At 34.7% G+C, this 26686-nt stretch overlaps 3 protein-coding genes across 8 annotated transcripts in view; 1 reads left to right on the top strand and 2 right to left on the bottom strand.

Annotated features, from left to right (window-relative positions):
- Positions 1–23939, bottom strand: part of LOC131804876 (annexin B11) — a 47379-nt gene extending 23440 nt beyond the window's left edge. For 2 of the 6 annotated variants that reach the window (XM_059128128.1, XM_059128140.1), the window contains exon 1: positions 1881–2038. The gene's annotated coding sequence lies outside the window, so the exon portion shown is untranslated. Of the gene's footprint in view, positions 1–1535; positions 2041–23785 lie in introns of those variants that run through there. The other 4 variants (XM_059128137.1, XM_059128145.1, XM_059128131.1 and 1 more) reach the window with 4 other exon arrangements.
- On the top strand, positions 4480–10646 carry LOC101893246 (pickpocket protein 28-like). Its single transcript, XM_059128152.1, has 9 exons — positions 4480–4859; positions 4918–5118; positions 5406–5523; positions 6732–6880; positions 7613–7737; positions 7816–7904; positions 9413–9998; positions 10292–10455; positions 10515–10646. The coding sequence occupies exons 1-9, from the start codon at positions 4696–4698 to the stop codon at positions 10644–10646; spliced, it is 1728 nt and encodes a 575-aa protein (XP_058984135.1). The 5' UTR covers positions 4480–4695.
- On the bottom strand, positions 12774–20794 carry LOC105261580 (pickpocket protein 28-like). Its single transcript, XM_059128110.1, has 12 exons — positions 20372–20794; positions 20120–20320; positions 19942–20059; positions 19725–19875; positions 18172–18287; positions 18072–18105; positions 16580–16601; positions 16402–16519; positions 16187–16335; positions 13799–14009; positions 13151–13736; positions 12774–13094 (listed from the first exon to the last, which is right to left on the bottom strand). The coding sequence occupies exons 1-12, from the start codon at positions 20380–20382 to the stop codon at positions 12814–12816; spliced, it is 1998 nt and encodes a 665-aa protein (XP_058984093.1). The 5' UTR covers positions 20383–20794; the 3' UTR covers positions 12774–12813.
- Positions 23940–26686: the final 2747 nt, after the last annotated feature.

The following is a 26686-nucleotide window of genomic DNA, read 5'->3' as shown; positions in this document are numbered from 1 at the left end:
AATAGAACCCTATTGTTTTTGGAGATGATCGCACGACATTTAGGGGTTGAAATGGACCAAAAACAGAAAAAATTCCTGATTTTGCAGTTGCTCTATAGGCCACAATTATGAAGTTTAAGCGCCAATCGGACAATAATTAGCGGGTAAACCCACTAAACCGCGAATATTTTCAACCCCAGCCAAATCACAAATATATTAAAAGATCACTTCTGACCATTACAGTGATGCTAAAAGCCAAGAAATCGGATATGTAGAAAAATAGGTACAATATATATGTAAAAGAATTGATCTTATTTATTCTGCTTATAAATCAAAAACCACTGAGCCGATTTTCACAATTCCCATCAATTCGGAATTGTCTTTTGCCAGAAAACGATAAAATCTAACAAAATCGCGGAAAAATATACCAATAAAAAAGTGAATATTTTTTGTTCCATTTTTTTTTTAATTCTTGTCATATTTTTTATCGCATGCGATTATTTCAATTTGACTTACAATTTTGAATTGTAAATTTTCTAAATTTGTACACCCCCCAACATTAAGTTTTGAAGGTATTATATTTATATCGCAATTATGGGTTAGGGTCAGAATTAAAGCCTATTGTTCTTAAGATGTACATTTATAGGTGCAAATGGACAAAAAATTTTCTCTAATTTTGTAGTCGCTGTATGGGCCACAATTGAAAACTAATCGACACGGAATTTCGCATCAGAAGAGAGATAAAAACAGGGGAGAACTCTAGCATTTTGGATGACTGTAAAATGGACCACAACCTTCGTGTGAAATTGTTTTGATTACTTAACAACACTACGGAGTGCGTAAATATTGTCCAAATTCTCCGGATCAAAAAACCAAGGGCAACCTCTGGGCGGGGCTCTTTGACATTATTTCAAAAACCAAATCTTTCAAAATGGATGTGGATATAAGGGGGCTTCGAACATATTTTAGTGTTGTAGGGTATCACATGGTCGGCCCTGCACGACTATAGCCTTTGCTTACTTGTTTAATTATTTTTTCTTAGTTACTACGATTCCACAAAAATTCCGTACAAAATTCAGAATCTTCCATTTTTATTATGAATGAAATCGGGTTTGGAATCTAATTTTTTAATTTCAAATATTATGGAGAGACAAATATAAATCACCATAAATCCAAAACTCGATCTAGAACATTTTCGATATTCCAGTTTATGTGATAAATTCTCCAATTAAGACCAACTTATAAAAAATACACTGTACCACGTCATGAAATCTCGACTGATTCACACAATTAGACCACAACTTGAATATTCGTATAATATGTTTGTACATTAATTTAAAGTTAGACAAAAACATTTGATTTCATAATTTATGCGTGAAGTAAACAAATGGAATACCTAGACACACACACAAAATTTCAAAACCTGTTTATGACATAAACTTTAGCAATTAAATGTCACAAAAAAAAGAAGCAAAGACAAACATTTCTCCGTAGACAAAAGGGCGTTCACTGAATGCATTAAATATCAACAAATAGCTGTCAAAAGAGGAACCCACCGTATCTGATACTGTGGTGGTGGCACTTGTGAAATTGTCTTGGACTTCAATGATCACTGGAATTCCTTAGAAATCTTCTGAGTTTGGCTATTTATTTCACTTGAAATTTCTTCTTCGAATTTCAAAAATATACTACGTAGGCAATAATTGTTTTTTTTTTTTCTTCTTTTCTCAAATCGTATGTATGCACAAATATGTTTTCGTTTCTTATTTTTTTTTCTTCTTTATTTTCTGATATTGCCGTCGAACATTTATTGGTCGGTCGGACGGTCTATTACTGGCTTTCCTTTGTGCTTTGTTTATTCGTTGTTTTTATCTTTTGTTGTTTCTTGTTTTTTTATTTACCGGCTATTAAAGGCACACACACACGAATCAAAAACAATTGCGTGTTGTAATATTTCAACGGACCACTGTCTGCTGGGTAAAACGTCCACAACGACGAACTACGAATAACTAAAAGCGTGTCGAAGCAGCTGGCTGGCTGTCTGGCACCCAGTGTTAGTTGTTGTGGTCTCATAAAAATAATGAATGAACTTTTCGTGTTTGTTGGATAAAATTGAGTACAATGAGAGAATGAAAGCTTATTGTTTTCTAGTTTTGTTGAAAAGGGGAAACACAGTTTGGGAGGGGTAGATCAGTGTAATTTTCATTGAGAGAGCGTAAATATGCTCAGTTGTATTAAATGATGCAGTGTTGTTTTAAAACGTAGTATAATATATTCGAGACTATTTAAAAGCAAAGCAACCCATACACTTGTGGTAAAATAATAATGACAACAGAATCACCGCTTAGAAAAATTTAAAATTTATTAAATAGTTTCGAAATAAAATAAAAATTATTTCTTTCTCAGGTTATGGTAGGGTGATTGGAAAATATTTATACCCTACACCACATCGTGATAAGGATATTATGTCTTTGTGCATTTGTTTGTAACATGGAGAAGGAAACGAGATAGGCCCATATTTATTTTTGAGGATCTTCACAGAACTCTGTCCATGTACAGGGTGAAATAAAAAAAAATTAACGAATACAAACGCGATAATTTTTAAATTTTATTGAATGAAAGAAATGTCAATCAATTTTTTTCGAATTGGTCACCTTCAACGTAAGGACCTATGGATCTTTATCGTTTGCTTCTACCAAACAGAGCATTTTATAGAAACTTCCTTACACTAGAACATTTTTTATTTAACAATTTACATTAATTATAAAAAAATTGTTAATTGTGTTATTATTTTTTTATTTTCAGGTTGATCCATTAATTTGTGTCTGGCATTCAAAAGGTGAGTACAAAAATATAAGCATTTTTATTCTACACAAAAAAAAATAAGAGAATATTATACTATGTATTTGCCATTCCGATTTATACCCTACATCACACTGTGGTCAGGGTATTATGTATTTGTGCATTTGTTTCTAACATAGAGAAGGAAGCGAGAAAGAGCCACATTTCCTTTTGATGATCTGCATAGAATCACATTCTGAGTGGATTTATGCATGTCCGTCCGTCTGTCCATGTATTTTTGTAAACAAAGTGCAGGTCGCATTTATTGCCCGATTCAGATGAAATTTTGCATAAATAATATATCAAATGCAACTCAGATATACCTTTCCCAAATTTTATCGAGATCGGTTCAGATTTGGATATAGCTCTCATATATATCTTTATCCGATTTCAAGTTAATTGTGCACCAAATGGGAAATACAAACCCGAATTGAAAAGGCACAAATGCCTCGGCAAATTTAGTAGAAATAGATTTAGAGAAGGATATTCCTCTCATATATTGGTTCCATTGGACTTTAAATTATAACTATAATCATAGATGGTATGATTTAAGACTCACAAATTCCCTATAAAAACTTTTATTTGATACCTTTTTATGTGATTTTTTTAGACTTGCTTCTTTTATGCCAAGAGGACATTCTGAATTGACAAAATTTGTCAAAATCCGTCTAGCCCTTCTTGAGATATAAGCATTCTGGCTAACTTCCCATTCCTTTGTATATACACATTGTATATATTTCGCTATATATATATCCGATATATATACTATCGGCATCTACGTAACGGTCAGAATTGATCTGTTCGTCTATTTTTGATTTCGCCGGGATTAAAAATATTCGCGGTTTAGTGGAAAATTTGACTTTTATTTAACACAAATGCTATGGTCTATTTCACCCACTAAATATTACCCGATGACCATCAAAATTGGAAGGTTTCTGCCCAGTCCTAAGCTCTAGCCCCATGCTAGCTTCCGCTCTGATTGCTCTATAATTGCGACCTGTAGAGCAACTGCAAAATCAGGATTTTTTTTTTTCAGTTTTTGGTCCATTTCAACCCCTAAATATTATGCGATCATCTATTCTATTCTGACCCTAGCCCCACCTCCATTCTAAATTTCGTGAAGATCGGGCCATTATTGCGACCTGTAGAGTGATTACAAATTAACATGGACAGACGGACGGACATATATAGCTAGATCGACTAAGCTCGGCGAGATAGGAAGACCCATATATACTTTCCTATGTGGGAAACCAATATTTCATGGTGTTACATAATTTTTGGTCCAATTAAACTTATAATACCCCCAACACATAGTGTTGTAGGGTATAAAAAGACATAACCCCTTTACAAAATCTTCGCACATATCCTTTGTTTAAACCATCTAACCTAATTACGAAGCTTCCTCATGAGATTCAAATAGTCACTCTTGAATTAGCCTCCGCAAACTCCTCATTTTCAAACATTTAATGGTAGACGAATAAACGACTAGTTATGGAAGAACTTGACGCCGTGTCGACTACACTCCATTTTTTGGTAATTATGGAATGGTGTTTTAATTAATCTTAGCAGACAGTAATAATATGTTTTCTTAAGTCCAGACAGACTTTCCAAAGTATGTAATTATGTTGCATAATGTATGTCCACTAACATTTTTCTTAACATAATTACGATATCAATTGTTCATATGGTAATTGATTATACAAATGTTTTGGTGTTAATATTTAATTAAACTCTACTCACAACAATTTACTGGTATTAATTAATAAAACTTAACTATTACAAGGACCTCATATAAATATAAGGTCATTGAATAAATAAGATATCGGTTATTTCAATCAATTCAGTTAAGTGATTGACAGAACAGTTCACAGTGATATGGAAAATTCCAGCAAAATATTGAAAGAAAATGAAAAAAGAAAAACAATTGAAAAATTACCAATTCATGTGTATTTAAAGACCAATTCGCAGCGATTTCTTTTGGAGACAGCATTGAATGGTTTGAAATATGTTAGTGATTCGCATCGGTGTGTTTGGGAGAGGTATAGTTCGATGTGAAATAAGTTTCATTAAATCTAAATATGGTGTGTGTTTTTTCAGAATGTATTATTTGATATCATTTTTGATTTGCTTTATAAGTGGCCTCTACATGGCCATTTATTTTCTAAATAAATGGCAACATACCCCGGTCATCATCAGCTTAAGTTCCAAACCAACGGCCATTGCCAGTCTACCCTTTCCAACCGTAACTATTTGCAATATGAATCAGGTACTGCGTAGCAAAGTTGAACATTTTCCAAAGTAAGTTATTTTCTATTAGATATTTTTGGAAAAAATGCTCATTACAAATTAGATTATCAATGCATTTTTTTTATCAAGGATATGCCACTCGAAATAAGTAGTTATTTTCACCAAAGTCACCAAAAAACGATAAATAAGCACTCATATAAAATACTTTTAATCCTCTAAAAAATAGCTACTTATTTCGAGTCACATGACCTGAGTTATGATAAAGTAACCTAATTTGAAATAAGTATTTTTTTGCTGAATTGCACTTACCTCGAGCAAATACATTTAATATTTTCCAGAGATTCGCCGGACTATGCATTTTTACAAAAAATATGTTTTAAAGATCATAACTATACGCAATTTCAAAATTTTACTCCACGTTCAGAAAAGGATACACTTCCCAACTTTATTGTCGATGTAAGTATTTTGAAAATATGATGGTTATGATTTTGGTGTTAAATATATATTTTTATACCTTCCACCATTCTATGGAGGGTATATTAACTTTGTCATTCCGTTTGTAACTCCTCGACATACTTATGTCAGACCCAACAGAGTTTATATATTCTTAATCATTGTAAAATTCTAAGTCGATTTAGTGCTGTCCGTCGGTCTGTTTGCCCGTCTGCCTGTTTGTCTATCTGTCCGTCCGTTTTTTTATAGCCCCATATATATTCAGTATTTTGATGATTTGGTGTGAAGATGGAACATATCGGCCTACTCCTTCTGGTACCACCCACACAAAGGGTCAAAGTTTTGAAAAACCATAACGATCATATAATCCGAAATAAACATCCGGGCTCTTCATATTTCACATATCATATTATTTCTATTAACACAAGATCTGCTATGAAGATAGGATATAACGGTCCACTCCTTCTGGTACCTCCCCCACAAAGGGTCTAAATTTTGAATATCCATGAAGGTCATAAAACGCGAAATTCAAATCCGATTCCATTCAGACTATGGCGCTTCTCAACATTTCTATCAACACAATATCTGCTATAAAGATGGTAGAGATTGGACCATTTCTTCTGGTGCCTCCCCCACAAAGGGTTAAAGTTTTGAAGAACAAAAACGATTATTAAATCCGAAATGAGCATCCAATTCTCTTCAAATTGCACATATACAAACATTTTTGCTAACACAAGATCTGTTGTGAAGATGATATATATCTGCGTAGATGATATATATCCTTTAGCGTTTTTTAATCTGTCATAAGTTGCAAAACGAGTCGGCGGTATTTCTCTCAACCAGAAACCTGAGGTGAATGTGGAATTTATGATTTCGCATAAAATTGGATATACATTTTTTTGAATATTTGGCGATACCAACATTTTTATCCGTATTAGATGCAGTATGAAAATGGAATACTTCTGGTATCTCAAAATTAGCCCATTCCTTCGGAATCTACTCTATAGATGGTCAACAATTTAAATAAACGTAACAAAATATATATAAATAACCTACATTGGCTGAGGAGGTATACATCTGTCGGCAAAACCGACTGATACTTTTTAACTTGTTTTAAAGTTTTTCCAATTCCTTACAAATGGTGGAGGCTATTAAAAGTTCGGCTCGGCTGAACTTAGCTGCATTTTTACTTGTTTTTTAATTAATTTTAGAATGCCCAATCTTGTGAAGATATGATCGTCTATTGTAAGTTCGGTGAAGTTCAAGAAACGTGTACCGATTTGTTCCGTGAAATTCTACTGGACGAGGGCCTGTGCTGTGTTTTCAATCAATTACATCCTTACTATTTATTCAAAGCCAAGTAAGTATTAATTGAACCAACTGATGATGGGCATATAGAGAAAAAAATATATAGAGAAAAAATCAATTTTGAAATCTTAAAATTTTCATTTAACTTAAATGCCGATATTAAGGGATAAAGAAAACAATTAGAAATTTAATATTTCGATTGCTCCATGTATCTATGTTTTAGATTTAGAGGTTTTAATTGTACAAAAAGTGCTAAATATAGATAAATATAGAGATAAATTTCTGAAGTTTAATATTTACGTAATTGTTGGTATCTGGTATTGAGATATCGACAATTTTTTGGAAGTGTGTATTGTAATTTGATATTGAGGTCTTTGTTGGTATCTGGTGGTGATATTGTAAAAGTCTTCTATAATTGTTCGAAGAGTACTAAATGGTACTAGTTCGGGATTACTGCTGGTATCTAGGATGAAGAGATATGGATTGTTTTGGATATATGTACTAAATAATACGAAATTTGATATTGGGTTAAGGGAGAGACTTGAAATTGTGAAATTTGATATTTAGGTCAATGTTGGCTTCTAGGTCAGTGTTGGCTTCTAGGATTTATGGAGACGTGGAAATAGCTCTGAACAGAAAAATTTTATGTGGGTCCATTGGCCAATGATTTTACTAATTTCTTCCTCGGTAAGATTTTAAAGACTTTTGTGAAAGAAAGACTTGTGATTTTCTTTCTCAATTTAATTTGCAATTTGCCCTGAACATAAGTTCCTCCTTTCCTTAGATACAGATTCATACGTGATTTTACTGCAACGAATGGTCGAACAACTTTGCCAGTCAAATGGACCTTCGAGAATGGCTATGGTCAAGAATATCTACCAAAGAGGTTCTATCCCAGGAAAACGCCAGGTAAAAAAATCTACACAAAAAAAATGCGAAAAGTATGCATTAGTAAAATGAAATAAAAAATACTTTTTTATCAAAAAGGTGCTGGAGCATCGAAGGGTTTAACGGTGATTCTCAATGCAGATGTGAAAAATTATTACTGTTCATCAACGAATGGTGCGGGTTTCAAGGTAGGTCAGAGAAATAAATATTTAAACATAATTTTATGTTTATTTATTTTTTATTTAAGACTTCATAATATTAGTTTAATTTTATTTATTTATTGAATGTTTTTTAAATTATTTTTGAAAATTTCCCAAAGATATATATTAGTATTTTTTTTTGTTTTTAAAATTTCCCAGACTATAATTGTTTCTAATTGTTTTCAAAAATAATGTTTGCTGGTCCAGGTCTTTGTATTCGATATTTTTATGATTTTAGCAGTATTTTTCAACGTATTTTTAAGATTTTTAAATTCCTCCAAAATGGTGGAGTGTGAATACCCTCCACCATTCCGGTGCAAACTTACAGCTTATTCACGACCCGCCCGAACTTACCGCTTTTTCACTTGTTTGTCATATTTACTATCGCATGAGATTTGTAACATTTTTTTCACCTTATAACACTATATATTGGAATTATTATATACAGGTCCCAATTATCGACCGATATTCACGAAATTTAACATGGGGTAGGATTAGGAACAGAATAGAAGCCTATTGCTTTGGAAGATGTTTGAAAAGTATTTAGGGATTGAAATGCACCTAAAATCCTACAGTTCTCAATAAAGGACCTAAATTCATGGATTTTTTTATGAGGTTGGAGTTTAGGACAGCGCTGAAGACTAGTATTTTTAATGACCATTGGATAATATTTGGCTGGTGAAGTGGAAAAAATTCCAAAATTAAACTTGGAAGGTGCATCCAAAATAGCTGTGAAAAGCCAGACGTATGTTTTTGGAAAATATTGATTCTAGATCTATGATGAGGAGCAATTCGGTTCAACATTTGTTTTTATTATGTAGTAGATATGGGAATGTTTCTTAAGGGAATTTTCATTCGGGTCAAAACGGTTCCATATCTGCAGATATTATAGTTATAGCATTTGCTTCCTTTTTTTAAATATTTGTGAAAAATTTTCGAAAATATGTATTTAATTTTTTTTTTTTTCAAAATCTCCAAGACGTTGAAATTATTTTTTTTTTCTAATTGTGTTCAAAAATATTTTTTCAGTATTTTTTTTAATTTTTTATTTATTTATTTATTTATTTTTTTTGTGATGGTAATAACACATTAAACGCGTTTTATTTCATTTATGCCTTCAAGATTTACAACAAGTTAAAAATAGTTCTATTTATATTTTATATATAAAATGCAAAAATATTGTTTCAAGATCATTATTTTTAATGCGTAAATAAATAGCAATTCCATTTGTGTGTGTGTGTTTTTTTCAATTTAGAAGTTTCTTGGAATAAAAACTTTATTTTTGAAAATGTTGCCTTATTACGACGAAAGTTTTTTTTTTTTTTTTTTGATACAGTTTTAGTATTTCCCAAACATATTTTTTATATAAATATTATTTCAATATTTTTCTGTCCTTGTTTTTAAATTTTTACTGTCTTTACCTTTTTTTTAATAATTTTTGAGAACTATTTGCGTTTTCCCTAAAACCCTTAAATTTTGAAACCTTTCACAACCAGATGATGCTGCACAATCCCGTCGATTTCCCCTTCATTCGAGAATCAGGCCTACCCATAACCATTGGCAAACAGACAGTTGTACGCATCACAACAAAAATAAACGAACCATCCGCTACACTGCGTCAGGTGGCGCCCAAGGATAGGCAGTGTTATTATAGCAATGAAAAAACGCTACGCTACTTCAAATTCTATACACGCCAAAATTGTGTATCGGAATGTGATGCTGAGTTGGTCTATTCAATATGCGGCTGTTTACCCTACTATTTACCTCTAATATATCCAAATGCCACTCTTTGCTTTCTCAAGGACATGGATTGTGTGGCACGATGTGAACGTCTCTTTATGGTCTCGAGTGTGGGTGAATGCAAAAGTAATTGTCTAGCTGGTTGTCATGAAATAACCCATTCGCCGGATATGTTTTCATCGTCATTTTCGCGACATGATTACTATTTGCCGGATAAGTTTTTTCACAATCGCACGCTGGAGGAAATGAATGAGGATTTGGCAATGGTAACATTTTTCTATAAATTCAATAATATTCGTGGCTATACCAAAGCACCGTACACAGGATTGACGGAGTTTATGTGTAAGTTGAAGATATTTAAATTGTTATTCAAGTTTTGATCTGGATCTACCGTCTGCTGTTTTCAGAAGTTATAATTTTATTATTTTTTAATATTTTAAGATTAATTGTACAATTTTGTTTCCCTTGAAGGTTTTGTGTTGTAACTTACAATAATTATTTTATTATTACTTATTTATTTATTTATTTATTTTTTTTTTTTTGAATGCCACGTCTGGAGACTATATGTGTATTTGTGGTTTTTAAAATATTTTTCTGTTGTGGAGAATGTAAATAATTTGAAAATTTCTTGATAGCTCAAACTGGTGGCATCATGAGTTTAATGGTTGGCTTCAGCGTGATTTGCATAGCCGAATGTTTTTACTTTATATTTGTGAAAATATTTTTCGATTTAAATCTACCCCGACAACCAGAAAAATTATCCGCCGAGGATGATGGAATGAGTGCAACAATTAATCAGGTATTTTTAATAAAATTATTTGTCCATTTTGAATATATTTTTTAATATTCCTTTTTTAGGACAATGCATTGGATAAGAATCATCTACGTTATTTAATAAAGCCCCGCAAACCAATTAACAATCGTACCATGGTTTGGAATATAGACGACATGAAAAAATATGAATCAAAAGCAATGCAAATTAAAAAATAATAAATTATATGAATCATGATTGAATTTGAGCGAATTACGTAAAATCTAAATGCTTTAATTCATAATTTGATGTTTGCGTGTTAAAATAAAACTGTTTATCGACAAAAAAAAAAGTTGATTGAAATGTATTTTTTTAATTCTTCCAGCACAACATTTTTTATACTACAGCCATATGGCCATTTGATACGGCCCAAACGTGCCTCATCGAAATAATGGTTTTAGACCCTAGGTCTCTTTGGGCCAAATCCATTTCAGGACATTTGGATTATCCGATTTGGTCCAAACTTGCCACATCGTAATATTATTATCAACAGTAGATCTAGTTCGGATATTGGCAATATCGGCCCTCTCCTTCTGGTAGCTCCCACACAAAAGGTCGAAATTTTCAAAAAATATATATATATATTTTACTGCAAAAAAAGAGAAACGATATTCCGATCCTGCTCCAACTTAGTAAATCCTAATATTTGCATCAGTGCCGGGTTAGGTGCGAAAATGGATACCTCACCCACATAGGGTCAAGATTTTGAATAATTATAACTCTAATAAAATCCAAAGTCCAAGTCCGATTGTCTTCAAATTACACTCATCCCAATATTTCTACTAACACAAGATCTGCTGTGAAAATGGAATATATCGGTTCACTTCTTCTTGTACATCCCCCACAAAGGGACTAAATTTTGAATTAACATGAAGCTCATAATACGCGAAATTAGCATCCGATTACATTCAGACTTACATTCAAGATCTGTTACAAAGATGGTAGAAATCAGTCCATTCCTTCGGGAACCTCTCCCATCCTCCCCATCGGTGAGAATAGGTTCAAATTTAAATATAGTTACCATATATATCTTCAACCGATTTTGGGTTAATTGTGCACCCAATATCAGTCCAAATAACCTGATTTTTTCCATATCCGACCGAATCCAGTTTAGAAGCAAGTCATCAAATTTGGTGTAAATCGGTTAAGATAGAGCTATAGCTCCCATATGTATGTTTCATCCGACATCCGACACTCAATAGAAATGATCTTTTGTACAATATACCAGATAGAGCTCAGAAATAAGTGCCTAAAATTTTGTCAAGATCGGTTTAGATTTGAATATAGCTCCCATATGTACCTTTATCAGTTTAGATTTTTATGATCCTTCGATAAACATCTTCATTCTATTTTAAGGTTATTGCTCACCATATATGTAATATCAGCGCAAATTCGATAGATTTTTATACCCTCCACCTTGGAAAGGAGGGTATATTAACTTTGTCATTCCGTTTGTAACGTGTCTAAATATTGTTTGACGTAGAGTGCCAAAATTTAGCAGAATAATTTGTATTGTGTCTAGGATGGTGGGTATTGAAAATGACTTATATCGGTCCACGTTTTAGTATAGTCCCCATATAACAGTACCTCCCGATATTCGGTATTTTGATGATTTTTGCCGCATTTTTTCATGGATTTGTCTAAAAATTGGTATTTGTTGGTCATAGTGGGTTCTAGCTCCGGTGGCGAAACATTGCATGTATAGGTCCACGTTTTGGTATAACCCCCATGTAACGGTACCTCCCGATATTCGGTATTTTGATGATTTTTGCCACATTTTTTTACGAATTTGTCTGAGAATTGGTTCGTGTGGCGAAACATCGTATGTATAGATCCACGCTTTGGTATAGCCCCCATATAAAGGTATCTCCCGATATTCGGTATTTTAATGGTTTTTGTCACATTTTTTCACGGATTCCTAAACATAGGTTTTCCCTGCCTTACCCCCTGGTAAAAATTACCATCGTTCTCCACTAATAAACAAACGTTGTTTTTATAAAAACAGCAATAATTGGATTAAGCCGGACCATTTTGAACAACAACAAAATATATCATATTTATTTAGGTCCGATACGAAATGGACAATATTGAAAAATTCCTTCAGAACCAACTCCATGGAGGGTCAACAGTTTGAATAATCATAACAGAAGTCAAATTATATGTGTATAATCAAACATTGGGCAAGTCTATACATCTGTCGGCAGAACCGACTGATATCTTTTATCTTGTTTTTTTTTTTTTTAAATTAAATGTGCTTCTATTTTTTATTTAAATTCCTTCTTAAAAACCCATAACAATTTACAAAAAATAGGACTTTCTCACTTTCAATTTTTACAATAATTTTAATTAAAATTTATCTTGGTATTGCTCCAAGTCATGCCAAACCATTAAAGGATTGTGTATTGTTTTGCGTCGGTTCAATAACATCTGATTGTGTATTCTATCCATTGAAGTCTCTTCACTATCATCCCCCAAATTCTCCTCCAGATCGTCTTTCGTATCCATTTTCTGAGGCCACCGGCGAAGTAGCATATCACAGAGAGATTTCAAAAACCCAAAATAGAAAAACTCCGCCACGGAGATGACACTGAAACCAACCATAAGGCTCATGATGCCACCGGTTTGAGCTTAAAATATATCTTTGTTTTAAATACATATTTGAAAGTTATTTTACAAATCTTACACAAAAACTCCGTAAACCCCGTATATGGCACCTTAGTATTGCCACGAAAGAAATTCTCTTTGTAGTAAATTTGCACCTGGGCCAAATCTCGTTTCATAACATCGGAGGATATATTCGAATAGTAGGGATCCAATAGGCTGTAATTTCTCCTCGCCAATGGCGATACAAATAAATCAGGAAAGAAAAGTATTTCCTGACATCCGGCCAAACATTGTTGCTTGCATGATTGTGTAATCGAAGCCACCAAATATCGTTCAGACCATTCAACACATTCCATATCCTTGAGAAAACAAACACTCGCATTTCTCTGCACCATGGCCATATAGTATGGTATACACCCACACACACTGAGTACAAACTCGGCATCACATTCCATTTCACAATTACGCCGGGTATAATATTTGAAATATTGCAATTGCTTCTCATCGCTGAAATAGCATTGGCGATCTCTGGGTCTTACATTGCGCAAACTTTGTGCCGATTCCATTCTACTGGCCTTTATACGAACTCGGGTTTGATGGCCCAGTGTTATGGGCAAACCAGTGTCTTTAATGTGCGGCGAATCAACCGGATTATACAAGAGCATCTTCGAAGAAATTCGAATAATGTCGGAATAAAATTATGAGTAGTCTTCATTTTGTTTGATACCTTGAAACCCGCTCCATTTGTAGAACTGCAGTAATAATCATTTACACTAGCATTTAATACCACTTGCAGTCCCATAGACACCCCAGTTCCTAATGCCGGACGTGGGTAGAAATTCTTCGGCAGTGGCTTTGGGTAACCATTTTCTATACTCCAGTTGATTGGTATTGTTGTACGACCATTTGTCGAAGTGTAATCTCGAATAAATTTGAGACTGAACGAATTTAGTATGAACGAACGAAAATAGTATGGAGGGTATATTAAGTTTGTCATTCCGGTTGTAACACCTCGAAATACACATTTTAGACCCCACATTCTTGATGGGAATAAAATTCTATGTCGATTTAGCGATGTCCGTCCGTCTATCCGTCTGTGGAAATCACTCTAGCTTCCGAACGAATTGAAGTAGATTGATAAAATTTTGCTCAAATGTATGTTATGTCCGCAGGACTCTTGGTGATGAAAATGGGCCATGTAGGTCCACGTTTTTATATAGCCCCCATATAACGGTACCTCCCGATATTCGGTATTTTAATGATTTTATGGACATTTTTCATCAGAATTGTTTCAAATTTGGTATTTGAAGTTCGTAATGAATACTTCAGCCTATGACAGAAAATTGTCTGTGCAGGTCCAGGTCTTCGTATAGCCCCCATATAACGGTACCTCCCGATATTCGGTATTTTGATGATTTTAGCGAATTTATTCATCGGAATTGTTTCAAATTTTGTATTTGAAGTTCTAAATGAATACTACAGCCTAAGACAGAAAATTGTCTGTGCAGGTCCACGTCTTCATATAGCCTCCATATAACGGTACCGCCCTATATTCGGTATTTTAATGATTTTATGGACATTTTTCACCAGAATTGTTTCAAATTTGGTATTTGAAATACGTAATGGATACTTCAGCCTATGACAGAAAATTGTCTATGCAGGTAGACAAAATACCGATATTCGGTATTTTGATGATTTTAGCGAAATTATTCACTGGAATTGTTTCAAATTTGGTATTTGAAATTCAAAATTGATACTACAGCCTTAGACAGAAAATTGCCTGTGCAGGTCCACGTTTTCGTAGAGCCCCCATATAACGGTACCTCCCGATATTCGGTATTTTGATGATTTTAGCGAAATTATTCACCGGAATTGTTTCAAATTTGGTATTTGAAGTTCGAAATGGATACTACAGCCCAAGACAGAAAATTATCTGTGCAGGTCCAGGTCTTCGTAGAGCCTCCATATAACGGTACCTCCCGATATTCGGCATTTTAATGATTTTATGGACATTTTTCATCAGAATTGTTTCAAATTTGGTATTTGAAGTTCGTAATGGATACTTCAGCCTATGATAGAAAATTGCCTGTGCAGGTCCACGCCTTCGTATAGCCCCATATAACGGTACTTCCCGATATTCGGTATTTTGATGATTTTAGCGAGTTTATTCACCGGAATTGTTTCAAATTTTTTATTTGAAGTTCATGATGGATACTACAGCCTAAGACAGAAAATTGTCTGTGCAGGTCCAGGTCTTCGTAGAGCCTCCATATAACGGTACCTCCCGATATTCGGCATTTTAATGATTTTATGGACATTTTTCATCAGAATTGTTTCAAATTTGGTATTTGAAGTTCGTAATGGATACTTCAGCCTATGATAGAAAATTGCCTGTGCAGGTCCACGCCTTCGTATAGCCCCATATAACGGTACTTCCCGATATTCGGTATTTTGATGATTTTAGCGAGTTTATTCACCGGAATTGTTTCAAATTTTTTATTTGAAGTTCATGATGGATACTACAGCCTAAGACAGAAAATTGTCTGTGCAGGTCCACGCCTTCGTAGAGCCCCCATATAACGGTACCTCTCGATATTCGGTATTTTGATTATTTTAGCGAATTTATTTAAAGCAGAAAATTGTCTATGCAGGTCCATGTTTTCGTATAGCCTCCATATAACGGTACCTCCCTATATTCGGTATTTTGACGATTTTAGCGACATTATTAACCGGAATTATTTTAAATTACGTATTTAGAATTCGTAATGGGAAGTACAGTCTGTGACAGAAAATTGTCTATGCAGGGCCAGGTCTTCGTATAGGTCCATTTAACCCCTGAATATTTTGCGATCATCTCCAATCATATATTCTGACCCAATGTCCAATTTAGTGAGTATCGGGCTTTCGGGTTGACTACAAATTAACATGGACAGGCGGACGGACGGACATACATAGGTAGATCGACTCAACTCGGCGAGATAGGAAGAATTATATATAGTTTCCCATGTCGGGGACCAATTTTTCTAGGTGTTACATAATTTGTGGCCCAATCAAACTGATATCACCCCCAACACCTAGTGTTGTAGGATATAAATATGCATTCCTCAGAACTTACTCTCCTTTGAATAAAAAATACGGATGCATTTGATTGAATACACAGCACATGCCCTCATCCAAAAGAACTTCACGAAATAAATCTGTGCATTTAAACACGTTGGGGCCGAATTTACAATATATGATCATATCATCACACGTTTGGGCATTCTACAAAAATAGAATCGATTTAAGGATCCAAACAAAAATAGGAGTTGAGTGAAAATTGGCACATACCCTTATTATAAAATTTGCAAATGTATCGCCATCATAGCGCGGCTCAAAATCACGAAAACGTGTATAATTGTATTTTTGAAAACACAATTTTTGCAACAGGGCATAGTCGGGAGAATCTCTAACAAGACAACATGAAGACATTAATTTTAAAATTCTTTCCTATAACCCCATAACTTACATTGGAAATTTTCCCACTTTGCCTATGACAGAAAATTGTCTGTGCAGGTCCACGTTTTCGTAGAGCCCCCATATAACGGTACCTCCCGATATTCGGTATTTTGATGATTTTAGCGAAATTATTCACCGGAATTGTTTCAAATTTGGTATTTGAAGTTCGAAATGGATACTACAGCCCAAGACAGAAAATTATCTGTGCAGGTCCAGGTCTTCGTAGAGCCTCCATATAACGGTACCTCCCGATATTCGGCATTTTAATGATTTTATGGACATTTTTCATCAGAATTGTTTCAAATTTGGTATTTGAAGTTCGTAATGGATACTTCAGCCTATGATAGAAAATTGCCTGTGCAGGTCCACGCCTTCGTATAGCCCCATATAACGGTACTTCCCGATATTCGGTATTTTGATGATTTTAGCGAGTTTATTCACCGGAATTGTTTCAAATTTTTTATTTGAAGTTCATGATGGATACTACAGCCTAAGACAGAAAATTGTCTGTGCAGGTCCAGGTCTTCGTAGAGCCTCCATATAACGGTACCTCCCGATATTCGGCATTTTAATGATTTTATGGACATTTTTCATCAGAATTGTTTCAAATTTGGTATTTGAAGTTCGTAATGGATACTTCAGCCTATGATAGAAAATTGCCTGTGCAGGTCCACGCCTTCGTATAGCCCCATATAACGGTACTTCCCGATATTCGGTATTTTGATGATTTTAGCGAGTTTATTCACCGGAATTGTTTCAAATTTTTTATTTGAAGTTCATGATGGATACTACAGCCTAAGACAGAAAATTGTCTGTGCAGGTCCACGCCTTCGTAGAGCCCCCATATAACGGTACCTCTCGATATTCGGTATTTTGATTATTTTAGCGAATTTATTTAAAGCAGAAAATTGTCTATGCAGGTCCATGTTTTCGTATAGCCTCCATATAACGGTACCTCCCTATATTCGGTATTTTGACGATTTTAGCGACATTATTAACCGGAATTATTTTAAATTACGTATTTAGAATTCGTAATGGGAAGTACAGTCTGTGACAGAAAATTGTCTATGCAGGGCCAGGTCTTCGTATAGGTCCATTTTAACCCCTGAATATTTTGCGATCATCTCCAATCATATATTCTGACCCAATGTCCAATTTAGTGAGTATCGGGCTTTCGGGTTGACTACAAATTAACATGGACAGGCGGACGGACGGACATACATAGGTAGATCGACTCAACTCGGCGAGATAGGAAGAATTATATATATAGTTTCCCATGTCGGGGACCAATTTTTCTAGGTGTTACATAATTTGTGGCCCAATCAAACTGATATCACCCCCAACACCTAGTGTTGTAGGATATAAATATGCATTCCTCAGAACTTACTCTCCTTTGAATAAAAAATACGGATGCATTTGATTGAATACACAGCACATGCCCTCATCCAAAAGAACTTCACGAAATAAATCTGTGCATTTAAACACGTTGGGGCCGAATTTACAATATATGATCATATCATCACACGTTTGGGCATTCTACAAAAATAGAATCGATTTAAGGATCCAAACAAAAATAGGAGTTGAGTGAAAATTGGCACATACCCTTATTATAAAATTTGCAAATGTATCGCCATCATAGCGCGGCTCAAAATCACGAAAACGTGTATAATTGTATTTTTGAAAACACAATTTTTGCAACAGGGCATAGTCGGGAGAATCTCTAACAAGACAACATGAAGACATTAATTTTAAAATTCTTTCCTATAACCCCATAACTTACATTGGAAATTTTCCCACTTTGCCTATGACAGAAAATTGTCTGTGCAGGTCCACGTTTTCGTAGAGCCCCCATATAACGGTACCTCCCGATATTCGGTATTTTGATGATTTTAGCGAAATTATTCACCGGAATTGTTTCAAATTTGGTATTTGAAGTTCGAAATGGATACTACAGCCCAAGACAGAAAATTATCTGTGCAGGTCCAGGTCTTCGTAGAGCCTCCATATAACGGTACCTCCCGATATTCGGCATTTTAATGATTTTATGGACATTTTTCATCAGAATTGTTTCAAATTTGGTATTTGAAGTTCGTAATGGATACTTCAGCCTATGATAGAAAATTGCCTGTGCAGGTCCACGCCTTCGTATAGCCCCATATAACGGTACTTCCCGATATTCGGTATTTTGATGATTTTAGCGAGTTTATTCACCGGAATTGTTTCAAATTTTTTATTTGAAGTTCATGATGGATACTACAGCCTAAGACAGAAAATTGTCTGTGCAGGTCCAGGTCTTCGTAGAGCCTCCATATAACGGTACCTCCCGATATTCGGCATTTTAATGATTTTATGGACATTTTTCATCAGAATTGTTTCAAATTTGGTATTTGAAGTTCGTAATGGATACTTCAGCCTATGATAGAAAATTGCCTGTGCAGGTCCACGCCTTCGTATAGCCCCATATAACGGTACTTCCCGATATTCGGTATTTTGATGATTTTAGCGAGTTTATTCACCGGAATTGTTTCAAATTTTTTATTTGAAGTTCATGATGGATACTACAGCCTAAGACAGAAAATTGTCTGTGCAGGTCCACGCCTTCGTAGAGCCCCCATATAACGGTACCTCTCGATATTCGGTATTTTGATTATTTTAGCGAATTTATTTAAAGCAGAAAATTGTCTATGCAGGTCCATGTTTTCGTATAGCCTCCATATAACGGTACCTCCCTATATTCGGTATTTTGACGATTTTAGCGACATTATTAACCGGAATTATTTTAAATTACGTATTTAGAATTCGTAATGGGAAGTACAGTCTGTGACAGAAAATTGTCTATGCAGGGCCAGGTCTTCGTATAGGTCCATTTTAACCCCTGAATATTTTGCGATCATCTCCAATCATATATTCTGACCCAATGTCCAATTTAGTGAGTATCGGGCTTTCGGGTTGACTACAAATTAACATGGACAGGCGGACGGACGGACATACATAGGTAGATCGACTCAACTCGGCGAGATAGGAAGAATTATATATATAGTTTCCCATGTCGGGGACCAATTTTTCTAGGTGTTACATAATTTGTGGCCCAATCAAACTGATATCACCCCCAACACCTAGTGTTGTAGGATATAAATATGCATTCCTCAGAACTTACTCTCCTTTGAATAAAAAATACGGATGCATTTGATTGAATACACAGCACATGCCCTCATCCAAAAGAACTTCACGAAATAAATCTGTGCATTTAAACACGTTGGGGCCGAATTTACAATATATGATCATATCATCACACGTTTGGGCATTCTACAAAAATAGAATCGATTTAAGGATCCAAACAAAAATAGGAGTTGAGTGAAAATTGGCACATACCCTTATTATAAAATTTGCAAATGTATCGCCATCATAGCGCGGCTCAAAATCACGAAAACGTGTATAATTGTATTTTTGAAAACACAATTTTTGCAACAGGGCATAGTCGGGAGAATCTCTAACAAGACAACATGAAGACATTAATTTTAAAATTCTTTCCTATAACCCCATAACTTACATTGGAAATTTTCCCACTTTGCTGCGCAGTGCCTGATTCATATTGCAAAAAGTGACGGTCGGAAAGGGTATATCTTGAATCGCTGTTGTCCGCGAACTCATGCTGATGATGACGGGCGTGCTCTGCCATTTCTCGAGGAAATAGTAGGCCATAAAGATGCCCGAGGAAAAAACAATTGTAAACGATATCAGGTAGTAGCCTCTAAAACAATTCCAGTTAAAATTTTGCGTAATAAATTTAGTTCGATTTTACCTTTCCCACATATTCCGCTCCGGATCGTAACGTATTTTAAACCATTCAAAGATGTTTCCAGCAGAAATCTTTTCAAATTTACTTTCAAATATGTATGAATTGGCAGAAGTTCTGGTTTTGGTTTTGATTCGGCCGATAATGCAGATATTCGATTTCCTCCATTCCCAAGTGGTAACTGAATTTCTTGTCCACAAATGTTTGAAGTATTTATACGCTTTTAATTTCAATGGCTGATTGCGTCAAGAGAAATGTAATGATTTTGCGAGGTAAATTAATTAAGGCAATGTTGTCATAGAAATGTGTCTATTTCCATCAAGTTAAGCACGGGTTGACATTTAGTTAATTCGGTTATACCATAAATAGGATAATTGCAATTAAGCTATTAATAAAAACATTTATTATAGACAACAAGCTGACTCGGTCCGCGGGCCCGAAATTTTTCCTGCGAAGAGGAAAACATTGCTTATATTAATTGTTTTCATTAGACGAAGTATTGCCATGTGAAAGAAGTAGGTCAACGATTTGATATGAGCCCATACAGCTATGTCGGGCATTTTTATACACTGCGCCATTCCATTTGTAACTCCTCGAAATACTCATAACCCTGGATCTGCTTAATATTCCAAGTCTATTAAGCGATGTCAGTCTGTCTGTTTGTCATAATCACGCTATCTTTCGAACGTATTGAGATATTTTTAGGGGCATTATTTGCCTATTTTTTTTTTCAAATTCTTGTATTTAAAGTTTGTAAAGGGTACTGCAGCCTATGACAAAAAAAAATCGTTTGCAGGTCCACGTCTCCGTATAGCCACCATATAACGGTATCTCCAAATATTCAGTATTTTGATGTTATTAGCGTCATTATTCACCGGAATTGTTTAAAGATCATAATGGGTCCCAGAGTCTATGACAAAAAATTATATATGCAGGACCAAATTTTTCTTAACAATAGTATTTGTTTGAATGATGTTCTCAGGAAAAATCAGCATTTAAACCCGTATTGTGCACCAATTTCATTTTCTACATTCTTCATTTAGAATAAAAAAAATAAAGAGTGTATATTCAATGTGAGATAAAAAACTGCAATAAAGTCAAACGCAAACTTTATACATTTTTTTAGTTTTATTTATTTTTTAAGTTTTATTAACGTCGCAAATAGCATCAAATTCTAGAGGGGACTTGCTAGTTCTGTGTAAACTCATGCCACCTTAACACTACATATACAGGGTAAGATGAGGAAACTGCAACCAACTTCAGACTGCTGTCATTTCTAACCCACTCGTCCGACAGCTGCTAAATTTATTCCAGTGACAGCACATTATATGGTTTATAAGCGTACAAAAACATTTTGTTGAGTATTTTCCAGAAAAAAAGTTATTCGTGATGGAATTCAAGCGTGATAGTGGGATTTCTTTATATTTGTCCGGAAAACCACAAGTGGCTATCGTTAGAGCACTACAGCATTTAAATGTGAATAAATATTTTGTGTCTCGTACCATCGCTCGTTACCGTGATACTGGTAGCGTAGCCCGACATCAAGGAAGTGGACAGAAGAAAACAGCAACATCAGCAGAAATATTTCGAAAAGTTCAGAAGCGACTTGATGGAAACCCGTGTCGCAGTAGCCGAAAAATGGCTCGTGAGCTGAACATATCGCAATATTTCATTGGGCAAATATTGAAAAATGAGCTTCATTGAAATTCCAACAAGTAAAAAAGCTGCATGTTTGGCTGGGCCTAACTTTGGAACGAATTTGGCAATGCTCAAAAACAATAAAATCCCTTAAAAATTCTGTTAAAATCTTAAAAATACCGAGTGTGGCTGTTACATTTAATTTTGACATAAGCCATTACAATATTCAAATGCGAAACTTAAAAAAAATCTATGAATAATGTAGCTAAAATCATCAAAATACCAAATATCGGGAGGTACCGTTATACGGGGGCTATACGAAGACGTGGATCTGCACAGACAACTTTCTGTCGTTGGCTGTAATATCCATTAAGAACATCAAATACCTAATTTGAAAGAATTCCAGTGAAAAATGTCGCTTAAATCAACAAAGTACCGAATATCGGGAGGTACCTTTATATGGGGGCTATACCAAGACGTGGACCTACATGGCCCATTTTCAATACCAAAAGACTCTTGAGTAAAATTTTATCAATCTACTTTAATTAGTTCGGAAGCTAGAGTGATTTTCACAGACGGACAAACGGATATACCGACGGGCATCGCTAAATCTACATAGAATTTTATGCTGATAAAGAATATATATACTTTGTGGGGTTTAAAATGTATATTTCGAGGTGTTATAAACAGAATATAATATACCTTCCATACTATGGTGGAGGGTATAAAAAGTGCAAGAACTTACGCCGCACCAGAAAGAAAATCGACTCAAAAGAGCTAAAGAATTGCTTAGCTTGGCCGAAAGTGGTGAACTGCCGAATGTGGCTTTCTCCGATGAGAAAACATTCGTTGTCCAGCAGTTTGTAAACAAACAAAATGATCGTGTTTACTTGCCAAAGAGGTCAGCTGAAAATGTGAACCTTCGGCACCTTTGGCCACCAGAACTCAAGCGCCGGTCGTGGTGATGGTGTGGGCCGATGGTCGCTCTCCGCTCTTATTAATCGCCCGTGGCATCAGAATAAATGCCGAATATTACCGCGAACATATTCTAGAGGTCGTTAAAGCATTGGGCACGCAAATATTTTGGCAGCAGCCCTTGGACACTCCAACAGGACTCCGCACTATCGCACTCAGCACGCGCCCAAGAATGGTTACAAAATGAGGTCTCTCGCTTCATTTCCAGCGCACAATGGCCGCCAAATTCTCCGGATAGCAATCCCTTGGACTATTGGGTCTTGAGTAGTTTGGAAAGCAAGGTTGGCACTAAAAAATGCCAAAGTGTCGATCACCTCAAGCAAGCGCTTCGCCTGAAATGGGGCACAATACCGCAAAGCAACATTCGGGCATCGTGTGACGGTTTCATTGACCGTTTAAAGGCCATAATTCGTGCCAAAGGTAACCAATTCGAACAAATCCAAACTTATTCTAAAATTTGATGCTATTTCCGACATTTTTCATCATTCATTCAACAAAATTTAAAAGAAAATGTAAAAATCATGACGTTTGACTTTGTTGCAGTTTTTTTTATCTCACCCTGTATATTAAGTTTTAAATATTTAATTCCTATAATAAAATTTACGACAAATAATTTTTGTTATGATACCGTTAAGAAGCTTTCTTTTCCTGTAATTACGTTTTTCATACTGCTATTGCAAACTACATGCAAGGTCGATCTATAGCGTTTTTAGCGCCACAAAAAAGCTGATTGACATGATAAAATATACCGGAACCCATATGTACTAACATTTCATTGTTCATTATACATGATAAATTAAAATGTACCTGTTCTAATGCAACTGCTCACGCAAATTGTAATTATATAAACACAATAAAAATTTTGAAATCTTTTTGAAAATGAAACACAATGTTTTTGTCACACTTCACTGAAATTTTGTTCTAAATTTTTGTTGAATATATTCTTATTTTCCTTTCTATTCCTATCTTTGGAGAATTCAAAAATTCTGTTCTTTAGTTCGTACTTTCTTTTCGACCGACGACAATTTTGTTTCTTTTTTCTTATTTCTTTATAGTATAAATTAGTTTTAATTAATACACAAAAGCGCACTTTGTATAATAATTTACGATTTCTTATTTGTTGTGTTTCTTGTTCTTGTGTAGCTAGTAGCTAATAGGTAGTATTTTGTATTTCTCTAAGGGAATACAGACACTAATTTCGCGGTACAGCTAAATCAACCGGCAAAAGCGAGCTCAAATATCCAACTGAGCAGATCAAATAGATTGCTGGCAGAGATGTAGCTTGTTGTAAGAAATGAACCCAGTAAATGTTGGGTTTGATACAGACATGCAAGTTCGTTGCAACCGATTTTAGAGATGCCATGTAGACTAATTTTTAAAAATTAGAGTTCAGAATTCTTTTTAAAAAATATTATTTTTGAATAAAACAAATTAAGTAATTTATGTGCTAATTTTATATTTTTGAAAATTGATTAAAATAACAAAATATATGAATGAGAACAAGAATATCCCCAGACAAAAACCAGGGGCATTTGTTGATAAGAAGTGGTGGCACTTTCCGAGACAATAGTTGGAAAAATCCCACCAAAACGTTGGGTAGAAAAAAGAAATAAATACTCTTATTTTAATTGTCAAAGAAACATTGATCCCATTGATATAAAAATACAGATATTTAGTATTATCTGTATTTTTTATACCCTCAGCCATATGGCTGGTTTGGTTTTAAACCCTAGGTGCGCACGATAACTCAAGAAGGGAGTATTCGATTTGGTCCAAATTTTTAACATCGTAATATTATGGTCAAACTTAGACCGATTTCGGAGATGGGAAAAATCGGTCCACTGCAATAACTTTAACAGCTGTCGGACGAGTGGCTTGAGAATGACAGCAGTCTGAAGTTGGTTGCAGTTTTTCATCTCACCGTGTATATGCGCTACAGGAAAACATAGACCTAGATATTCAATGTTTCGCCACCAGAGCTAAAACCCATATCGAACTACAAATACCAATTTTAAGACAAATCCGTGGGAAAATGTGGCTAAAGCCATTAAAATACCCAATGTCGTGAGGTACCGTTATATGGGAGCTATACTGTATATAAAATTGGATCTATATGTACAATGTTCCGTCATTAGAGCAAGTACCCATAATGAACCACAAATACCAATTTTTGTCAAAATACCGAATATCGGGAGGTGCTGTTATTTGGGGCTATGCAAAAACGTGGACCGATATATCTCATTTTCAATACCAACCATCCTAGGCACAAAGCAAAAAAAGTGCCAAATTTTATAACACTATATGTCAATTAATGTGAGCTGTATCGTGATTTAACAGACGGACATACAGACAGACGAACATTGTTAAATTAATTTAGCATTTTATGCTGATCATGAATATATATACTTTATGGGGTCTATGACTAATATCTAGAGCTGTTACAAACGGAATGACAAATTTTATATACCCTTATTTCCAAGGTGGAGGGTATGAAACCTTGTTTTTGTAAGTTGTAGTACTAAACCTATCTTATCTCATCCGTACTAACTTACAACTACCTACATGAACAATTTCAAAATCCTAGCCTTTAAGTTTGATCAAAATCGGATACACATTTTAAATTTTCACTATTATTCAAAATGTTGACACTTTTTGAGGGAGGTACCGGAAATATGGGCGAATAAAAAGTAGTAGCATGACTGTCAGTTTCTGGGTGGATAATATGCCATTATTGGGGTTGATATATATTTTTGACAATTTTTGTTAGTTTCTGTTCCCGTACTCCCTAGCCTCTTAGATAGAATTTTAAAATTTTTTATTTACCAGATTTACCATTAAACAAGTAAGCAAAGGCTATAGTCGTGCGGGCCGACCATGTGATACCCTACAATATGTTAGAAGACCCGTTATTATGTCACGAGCACTGCCTAGATATTACCCTTAGCATTTTGACCAGGGACAGTTGCCCAATATTTACACCCTCCTTCGTGCTGTTAACTATAATCCAATGGTCATCCAAAATGCTAGAATACTTCCCTGTCCTTAGCTCTCCTCTCAGGCGTGTCGATTGGCTTCAATTGTGTGATCAGGACATTTTTTTTTGTTTTTGGTTCATTTGAAACCCTATATATTTTGTAATCATCTCCAAAAGCAAGAAGCCCCAGAAATTCGCCTTTGTGTATTTCGAATATCATCTGTAAGTAAAGTTGGTATTTTTTTCCATTCTACCCGCTGTCCTAAACTCTAACTTCATGGGAGATTTCGTGTCCTTTGGTTTTATTTGTGTCCTTTATAACGGCTGCAAAATCAGGAACATTTTTAGTTGTTCGTTCATTTCAACCCCTAAATACATTGCGGACAGCTTTGCAAATAATAGGCCTAGCCCTTCTGAGAATAACCCTACCCTTGTAAAAATTTTCGCGAGGATCGGACGATAATTGCAATTTTTATAAAATAACACCAACCTGCGTTGTAAGCTGAAAAAATATTACAAAATGTACACTTCAATATTATAAGTCAAATTGAAAAAATCGCATGCGATAAAAAATATGAAAAAATAAAAAATGTCATAAAATACTAAAAAATCTATATTAACGTCATTATTGGCATATTTTTATGCAGTTTTTTTAGATTTTACATATATATATATGGCAAGAGGGTATTCTGAATTGACAAAATTTGTCAAAATCGGTCCAGCCATTCTTGAGA

Source organism: Musca domestica, unplaced genomic scaffold (genome assembly GCF_030504385.1).
Source record: "Musca domestica strain aabys unplaced genomic scaffold, Musca_domestica.polishedcontigs.V.1.1 1032, whole genome shotgun sequence".
Classification (NCBI taxonomy): Eukaryota; Metazoa; Arthropoda; class Insecta; order Diptera; family Muscidae; genus Musca; species Musca domestica.
Note: the sequence above shows the minus strand (reverse complement) of the source record. Positions and strands in the feature narration are given on the sequence as shown.